Source organism: Carassius auratus, chromosome 11 (assembly GCF_003368295.1).
Source record: "Carassius auratus strain Wakin chromosome 11, ASM336829v1, whole genome shotgun sequence".
In the NCBI taxonomy this organism is placed as follows: domain Eukaryota; kingdom Metazoa; phylum Chordata; class Actinopteri; order Cypriniformes; family Cyprinidae; genus Carassius; species Carassius auratus.
Genome location: NC_039253.1, coordinates 12,833,886 through 12,843,724, shown reverse-complemented (window position 1 = coordinate 12,843,724; position 9,839 = coordinate 12,833,886). Strand labels below are relative to the sequence as shown.

The window sequence follows — 9,839 nt, the reverse complement described above, 5'->3', positions numbered from 1 at the left end:
CTTCCTTTAATAACCGAAGTGAGATGAAAAACAGTTTGTCAAAATGACACATATACTTATTATAGAATTACTATAAGACTATGACTCAAAACAAGTACCTTGTTTAGGAGCTACAAGCCACAATCTGTCCTAACAAACATTATGTTTTGAACAGCACTAGTTGCAACATCAACAGGCACTCATTTCTATTTTAACATACTGAAATATTATTTATTGCTTTGATCAAAGTCTGTAAAACTGCAAAATCAGTATCGTTTCTAACGGTCCATGTAACGCTTCACAATTCAATTTTCAGACCATATGGTGCAAATGCAAAAATGAATCTAAACATTATTTTTTTATTAATGAAAAAAATAAAAATAAAATAAAGAAAATGAGTCATAAAGTGTACAATAAAGCACAATCAAATTCTTATATTATAATCACATTGCACTTGAATAAACTTAAAGGTGCAATCTGCCGATTGTCTTGCAGGTGACCGCATTAAATCTTCTTACGATGCTCTTAGGGCTTTACGATACTCGTAGATCTACGATTATTTTCAAGTGCTACTTATGTAACGATGCTTTTGGGAAACAGACCATAATATTAAGATCAGTCGTACAGTAGTTTTTCCAAACTTCTTAGGCTTATGAAGCTTTTGGGAAATGCAAATTCCCTGTACAAATCTGGATAAATTGATGACAATTATTATTATTTTTTTTATTTTTTATTTTTATTTTTTAGTAGGCCTATCAAAAAGACATTACAATTAGATCTACTATTCAGAATAGCTAAATAAAAACAAAATAGCTTGTAATTTACTAGAAGTTCTGACATGTGGGACACCTAAGGCCTAGTGTTTGTTGCTCCCCACATAAATACATGAATGCCAGAGAAACTATGGGCTAACCAAAGCTGTGGTATCATGTCCTCAAAATCACATGACCTCTCAGATGTTGAGTCATATTTGAGGGCAGAGTAATCATCAGACAGGAAGCACATTGTGTGAAGACCATCCAAAGGTCAGCGACATAGAGTTTGGACAAACTTGATATTAGGTGTTTGAATTCATTTTAAACAAGGCAATCCTGTTACTTGTTGGCCTAATTTGCTTATAAAATATAAAATATATAGTATAACTTTGTATACATGAACTATATTTTTTATATTTTTAGCACATTTCCTAGTGTCCCACTTTAGGAAACGTGGTTTCGGAAAGTGGGATAGTCAGGCAAAAATGTGTGGTAGGGCATGGTTTGTGGGACAAACATGGTTATTACATTTATTTTATATATTATGCAACATTAAAATGCTGATACTGCAGATGTTTAAGGTCATAGGAATTATTTTCTTGTGATATGGGTTGAAGGTGTGTGTGTGTGTGTGTGTGTACCTGAAATCCTATGCTATACATTTTGTACTACATTTTGACCTTGTGGGGACATTTTTGGTCCCCATAAGGAAACAAGCTTATAAATCATACAGAATTAAGTGTTTTAAAAATCGCCCATTCTTGTGTGAGGGGTAGGTTCAGGTATTGCAAGATTTTATATTTTGCCTTCGGAAAGACCTAGCCTTTGCCTTTGAAACTAATACAGGCTTTATTATTAAGATGTAGTTAGACTGGCAGGGTCAAGACATCAGTGAAAAAGTAGCACACAAGGTGATCTAAAAGGGTAATTTGGTAACAGGTGAACAACTACAGAAAAGAAAACAATCCAAAATTGAAGAAAACAAAAGCAAGGCAAGGAAACATTAGGCTAACAATCAACCACGATGTGAGAGTGTTTGTGTGCCATTCTTATAGTGTGAGACTGATGAGGTTATGAGAGACAGGTGACTGCAATTGATGCTGAACACCAAACCCAAAAACCTAAAGCATCAATAATTTGTGTAATGTTGGCTGGTTTGTTTATTTATTTGTGGTATTGGTTGTAATTTGTTCATTTACTGATTCATTTCTCTTTTTATTTGTTATGCTATTTTTGCTGTGGTATCGAAATTGGAATCGAGAATTGCAAAATTGAACCGGTCTAGTATCAAACAATGATAACAAAACTGTTTATTCATTTATTTAGTTTGTTATTGGCAGTTCAGTTAAATTTTGAACCACTAAGCTCAAGTCAAGAGCAGTGAGTTGTAATGACAAAATAGAAATTTTCCTTGGAAAAAATGTAAGGAAAAAACATTAATTAAAAGCAACATTGATAAAAACTTGCTGAAGATTTGGGGCTCTGATAATAAAATAAGAGAATATTACAATATTCGTAAAGTAATTAAAGATAAAACAATTGGGATGGTAATAAAACAAGGAAAATACATGGGAATGCTTTTGTAAATTCAGGTTTTATGGATGGTTTTTGTGAAGCAGTTTGGTTTATAACTACATCACTTCATCTCCTGTTTCTGTGCTTTTCTGAATTTACTCAGTGAACCTCTTGGCTGATAGCAGAGACAAGACTTGCTCTTCATGGGTTTTAGGTATCAGACAATTTTGCTGACTAGTTGTTCTGGACAAAACACATATTTTCTGACAGGTTCTGGTGTCCAGGGCTGAACCTGATATTTCTGGCGTGGAGGCATGATCTAACAACCCAAGCCCCTGCCAAGCCCGGGTCACAGCCTCTGCAGCGTCCCAATTACCACAGATTCCAACGTTTGTGACAATTTTTGGTTGTCCTGTGCAGTGGCGTCTGCAGGTGTATTTGAGCGTACGATGAGCTCGATGAGGCATGAACAATGATCACTGTCTGCCGCTGGCCGCTTGGTCTTTACTTAAGAAAAAAAAAAAAAAAAAACTTACATTTAATGAACAAAAAAATGCTCCAAACATTTTTCTCAATTAACTTTAAAAAAAAAAAGAAACGAAATACAATCGATTTTCCATTTCATACAAACTGAACTATTTTTATATCTGAAATAGTATAAGCTGTTTTTGGGAAGAGGGGGAAAAGCCTGGTTTGGGCCTATATTTGAGGCCTGTAAAGGGCTCTAATCCACTTCATTCAATGCTGTTTGTTCTCTGTTTCATCTGTGAGCATGCTCTTGATATATGTAGTTTAAAACGTGTGACATATTAGTTCTGCTCTTACTGATCATTTGGTCCCCCATAAAAATAAATAAATAAATAAATAAATAAAAAATCTGGTCCTGTGAAGAGCCTGCCAGCAGAGAGCGCAATACCGTCTGCAGAGCATCAGCATCGCAGTGGTGGAGGTCAGAGAGGAAGAGTGATGTGTGGTGCTGATGCTGGGATCCAGACGGGCGGGGAGCAAAGCAGGGAGCTGCAGCATCCTTAGCAATGGTGCATGGAGAGAGGTCTAAAGAGTATCCTGGCGCGGGAAAAGAGGTTATGAGCCTCCACACATAAGAAAATGAGCAGGTAATAAGCGCTTTATATTCCGTTTGATTTCGCTATGAGTGAGTATGGCTATTCCTGAGATGCCAGGCCATAGCAGTCCTGGAGCAGACACGCTATCATTCTAAAACATCCTTCTCCGTAGGAATGTGAATTAATCCAACTGCACCCGAAATGTCTGCAAATTATTTTTTTGGTAATTGAAAAACATACTATAGGCGTTTATTGAAAATAACACTTGTCTCTTGTACCCCTGGTGATGTTTGTTGGCTTCAATTTTGAGATTTGCAGTTTTGTTTGGATGCGCTTTTATGTTAGAATCGGTATGTTTACTTTGGCCTAATGAACATTTTTGTATGGTTTTGTAATCTTAGATAATTTTATCTGTCTAATGTGTTGACTAGTTTATATAACTAAACAAAATGCACAGTGACAACGGGTGTAGCCAGGAGGCAACCAATCCTACTACGGCGAAGGCATAGCTTATGAATAATAATTAGGACAGTCTGACGTTGCTTTCTAACCTTCCTGATTCGTAATTAAAATTCATAAGCTACGCGTTCGATTCGTTTGTTGACTAGCGCAGCTCCTGTCTATCAGCCAATCACGTAGCTACACAAGACGATCGTCACTCAACCTAATGAATATTCATATAGAAAGCGTCCTCTACAGATTGTAAAGAGTCACTGCATGGGTGTTTGACGCGCTGCAGTGCGGACCAGCGCTAATAAGGTTGCGCGACCGAACAGTTGTGTTCAGTGAGAGCCGTGTCGTTTATTTATCATAATATATCGGATGTATGGAATATCTGGGTAGAATAATATTGATGTATACTCTTATAATTCTCTGTGGTTTAGGCTGTTTTGCACTATGATGCCATAGAGCTCGTTTATACGGAGAATTAGAGCACGTCACGTGTCATATATGTTTTTTTTTTTTGCTTTAACCTTGGACCTTTGTGACATTAATACATGCATGATATTTATATTATAGGAATGATGTTTATGATTAGATAACAAAGTGCGCTTGTTCAGTGGGTGTTTTTGTGGTAGTCGATTGGCAGGCAGTGCATTAGAAGCGTGCCTGAGATTCATATTGTTTTAAGATATAAAGAAATAAATAAATCATAGTAACCTAATATATATATATATATATATATATATATATATATATATATATATATATATATATATATATATACATATATATATATTTTTTTTTTTTAAGAATTATTTTCGCATCCGTGAACACAATTTTAGCTAAGTAGACCATCAGTAACAAAATGCAGAAATCAATCGGTTTATAGTATTAAAAACGGTCCCAGTTGATCGTTTGTGTCACTGTGAGGTCCCAAATGAAGATTTCAAAACGACGGAAAAGACTGACTTTGTGTAGTCTGTGTGCCAGGTATGGTGAGAGCATCCACACTCATTTTTTAAAAAATAGGGAATTGCATTTTATCTGTTTTACTAAAGCATGTGAAATAATCTGGAGTAAGGGTTGCAATGAAATGTTAGTTTTATGTAAGCCATAAATTGTTATACAGTGCTTTTTGTAAGACATTGTGTACATTTCCTACAAACTTTACTCCAACTCTGTGGCATAAGAGAGAATGGGTTAAGATGGGTCATCCTCACAATTTTTGTATCCAAATATTTTGAAAAAGTCTTTCTGTGATTGAGAGAAAAGTACATTTTAAGGTTTTCAAAAGTGAGTTTTTGCATATGAAAGTAAATTTTCTACATGATGGGTAAAATACATTTTATATCAAACCAAATTTACAGAGTAATATATTATAGATTGTTAGGCAATTAAGTACTTAAGTATCTCAAAAAAATGTTAGTATATTAATAATAAAAATAATAATATAAAATTGGAAATAATATCCCTGCACTAAAATATTCAGAATAGTAAATGCTCATATTAAACCTTTAAGAAAACAAATAATGTGCAAGAAAATGTTTTTATCAATTATTTATTTTAAATATATGTCAATACAAGACTTGGACCTTTTTGTGGCCCTGCTCCACAGCCTATTCAGAAAACTCAAGGAAAAAATGGCACAGCTTACCCCCACTTTCCCTTATGCTTTTGAACACAACATTTATGCACTTATGAAAGCATTATATGTATTTACTGTCTGTCTTTCTCAATGGCCCATTTGTGTCCAAGTGTCCTGTAATGTGTGTATGTATCTGTGTCCATTTCACGGTGTTGCACATCAGTATGTTTTCTGTTTTCTTCAGTTCACAGGGCTTACGTAACGGCAAAGTCTTTTCAAGTCAAGTCAAAGACACATTTTTTCCTTATGCGCATTAGTTTATGATTCAATAATGCATGTATCAACTTTCTCTGAGACAATGAGTGCAAACTGATCTTTGTGACATTCATCCTTCAGGATTGAATTTCTGTCTGACCCATGCTTGCCTTAAGATGGATGGTGAGTGTCATAATAGTCAAAAGACGAGCTGCTGACAGTTTAAGATCGTGTCATCGGCCACGACTGACCGATGTGCCGAATCCTTGTCAACTAGCGCAGAGAAGGAAAACAAAACAGCCGTAACATCATATCAAGCGTTGCATCAGCTCAGAGTGCTCAAAACTAATTGCTTGTTAAGTATAATCCATCTCTTCTCTTGTTTTTCTGGCTTGTAGGCTGGCAAAGGAGGGTTTTGGCGTCGACTAAATTGGTCAGTTGCCAGATATTTGTCAGAGACGTAAGGTTATTGAAGAGATTTGTGAAAATGGTGAGAGAGTTACACTGTCCTTCATAGTTCTCCCCCTCTCCCTTCCTGGAAATGCGGCTGCACTTCACTTTTCAGAGTTTGATCACAAAATGGCTGTTGACGCTTCCCTTCCCTGGGATTCAGAGGAATTTCAATTATTATTCTTTGTTAATTAAGGTGACCCTGAATGGAAACCCTCTCTGCTTTTCGCTCACCGTAACCTCACATCCCATGGGTCCCCTGGAACGAAACGGAGAAAAAAAAAGCTCCCATGCAGATTAGTGGGAATATAGGCCGTGCGATTGGATGCTTTAGCTGTTTCGCCAGCATTACGGCCTGTCTCGGACAACACCCGTAAGACTGTTCGGAACCTGCTTGTTAGTCGCTCATAAGGGAGAGGGTAGATCGCAGCTAATGTAGAAACTATCAGGGATATTCATCTGTCCTTTGACCTAAAGTGGATTCCATTTATTGTTGGAATGAAGCAATAGCATTTCCACACCTTGATAGACCTTTTATACTTTTGCTTACAAAGTTGTTTCTCATTCTCAAATTTCCAAATGTGGTCACAATAGCATGCAGAAGTCTAGTTGCGGAAGTAAAAATCCCATTCCTTTTCTCCATATGGGGAAAGATAGCTTGCAAACTTTTTGATAGACCTACTGTGAGCTATGAGATTGATAATCAATGGAATGCCTTTGCTAAAGCCATCAGCCCTCATTATTTTAACTTATTGTTTATAACAGATAAATTCCTGGTTTAAAGTTACATACCCCCCCCTGCATAGAAATATCCACCGATTGGAAATTCAAAATCACTCCGATCATTCCAAATGAGGTCTCTCTATGCTTCAAACCATTTACATTTGTGGTTTTGGAAGTCAAATTGAATTAAAATCTTTAAAACATAAAAATGTTGCTACCATATTTTTCACAGTAAAGTTTTGCCACAATGGCAACCACAGTACATATTTTGCAATAAGTGTAAAATATGTTGTCTCTTTAAAGGGTTGGTTCTATAGTTCTCCAACAATGCTTGATGGGATTGTAGTTCTTTCCCCCATTGAAGCCATTAAGCACAGTCAGTTTTATCCAATGTTGTAATTCACCTCGTAGCTGGTTGGTATGTCTCAACGACTTTTTAAAATCCCTATGGGAAAAATGAAAGGAAAAAATACTTCCGGAACCAAGGTTGTAGAAACTCGTTGAACTCTGTTGACGATTGGCTGTAAATGAAAAGATGGGAAAGTGAGGCATTAGGTATAATTGACAACGACAAGCTAAATAGCTTCATTCTTCAATAATGGTTGTTATATTCAAAACGGTATACTGCAGCTACAATAAAGAGCCCATTGATAACTGGCCACTGCAGGGTGTGGAAATGCTGGCTTAATGAACTTCAGTTGTATCTCAGTGTTCAGAAACCAACACATAGTGATTAAACTCTTCACTGCTCACATTCTTTTGCCAACTCATGTGAATTCAGACCAAACAAGCTTTCAGTCTTTTAAATATATATTTGTAAACTGCATCATTCATCCCTGCCACTGTCTGTATAACATTCAGATTTTCATCTTCCAGTTGTTTTCCACAAATCTCCTTGTTTGCCTGTATCAAGGGTACATCAGTGCAGGTGTCAGGAATTTGGCACATGAGTTGGCAATACTCTGCTCTGTCACTTTTCTTGGCTGAACTTTGTCTACCTTATGTCATAGTGCAGTTTGTTCCTAGATTGTCCATAGAGCACGTCTCTAAGATGCTGCACTAGAGACTGCAGTTGTTGATGGTTGCTGGGCTGGGCATGTGTTTTAGCGACTGAGCTACTGAATCTGAGCCGAGCTGGGCCCTGCATGTTTAACCAACAAAACAATGGTGCTGCATGCCAAATAGCATGTTATTGGGTTCTAATATGCATCTTTTGTAACCTTAGTTTAATAGAAGGTGACTCCAAAACTGAACCTTGGAGTAATGTTTTTGTAATAAGCATTTAGAGAATTGTAATGCTGAACTTCAATTGTAGTGAAGGCTGATGTTTAATTAAGAAGTGGCACAATTTCACTTTTTAAGAAGGTGTAAGTCTATATAATTTTAATGACCAATGTAGTATATTGTCAAACTTTATTTTAGAATTAGAATTAGAATATTTTTTTAATGACCAATACTGATTTTTTTTATTGGTTTCGTATTATGTGTTCTATTTGTACTAAATTATGTTTATAATAATAGTAAAATATCATATAATTTATACAATAAACACATATAAACACAAGTGATTAATAATGAAACAAACTGAGTTCTATTTACAGTACACTGGCAGTTATGAGCTGTTATTAGCTGATATTGGATATTTATAGTAATTGTATATATGTATATATATATATTTGTTTGACTCTATTTTAACAGTAAAATTAACTTTACTGTCATCTTACACTCAGAACCTTGACCTTTGAAAACACTAATAATTTATTAACACTGTTAAATTGAGATTTAGACAATCTTAAATTAAATATCTGTTTTTTTTATTTTGTACATTATTATTTTGTGATGCCAAAATTCACTTGTTAAAATTGGCTTTTAGTTTTTAGTTTTTAGTGTTTTGTTTTTAATTTATTTAAACAAGAGAATACAGAATTTGAATCAACCATTTACCATTGACTTTAACTGCTTATCTATATCAGACAGAATTTTAAGATCAGTGTGTCCCTTTTTGGTCTAGCATGGGATTTGAATACCATTGCTGTAGGGAAATAAGCTAAATGTGTTCATTTCAATACATTCTAATGGTAAGGTTGTTAATAAATACTTTAGGTGCTTTGATAATGGCTTCTCTTTAAAACCCTATCAGAAATGCCATGCAGCACACTTAATGGAACTGTTTTAGTATCCCCTGTTTGAACACTTCATAAACTACAGTACTTGGCATCTATACAGTAGCATGTGGTATTAGATATATCCTCACAGTTTGCTTATGCAGTCTATTGTGGTGTCCTTTTTTTAAGTCACGTGTTTTCTAGACTTTTCTCCTTTGTTTGTGGCTATTTTATTTGCACAGGTATTTAGGTCAAAAACTATGTGGGTCAATGGATGTGCCTAGTAGACTTTTTTCTTTGTCTGCTAAAAGCATAGTAAAATTATAATGCTCAGAGTACACTTTAATGTCAGCATTTCGCTTCTTGAATATTTATCAGTAAATAAATGCAGGAATAAATTGGCTTAAACTGCTTTTTTAAAAATTAGACATTCCAAAGATAACTGCCTTCTTTGGAATGTTAGCGTTTGTTGAAGTTTGACTGGCCACTGCATGTAGAAGCCAGCTCAACTGACCAATAGCATGATAGCGATAGCGAAGAATCGGTAATTGAACACATGTTGGTGGCTTTTCACAGATAAATGGATCATTTAAGTTGGGGGCTGCCAGAGTGCTCTCAGGGTTGCAGTTCCTAGCGCCATCTCTGCAGGACAACAGCAACATGAACGGCACTGCAGAGCAGCAGGACATTCTGCCCTCTAACTGCATGGTCAAAGAACGATGGAAAGTGGTAGGTATTCAAAGATCTGTACATGACACACAGGGACACACAGTTGTAATGCACCAAGATAAATATAACACTTCAAAATATCCTATGTACTTTTGCTTGACTAGTGACCTGAATGTAGGCTAGAATCATTAATAGTTTTTATTCATTGTCTTTTGTAATGTTACTTTGTATTATTATTTATTTATTTAAAAAATGTTTCTGAAGATTTTGAGTTCAATATTTTAGGATTTTTTTC

General features: G+C 35.5%; 1 protein-coding gene across 3 annotated transcripts in view; it reads left to right on the top strand.

Moving 5' to 3' along the window:
• The first annotated feature begins 3,188 nt into the window (after positions 1-3,188).
• ttbk1a (tau tubulin kinase 1a) overlaps positions 3,189-9,839 on the top strand; it is a 32,484-nt gene continuing 25,833 nt past the window's right edge. The window contains exons 1-2 of one of the 3 annotated variants that reach the window (XM_026275468.1): positions 3,189-3,364; positions 9,452-9,604. In XM_026275468.1, coding sequence (XP_026131253.1) covers positions 9,536-9,604 — 69 coding nt within the window. In that variant the 5' untranslated portion in view covers positions 3,189-3,364; positions 9,452-9,535. Of the gene's footprint in view, positions 3,365-4,646; positions 4,748-9,451; positions 9,605-9,839 lie in introns of those variants that run through there. The other 2 variants (XM_026275470.1, XM_026275469.1) reach the window with 2 other exon arrangements.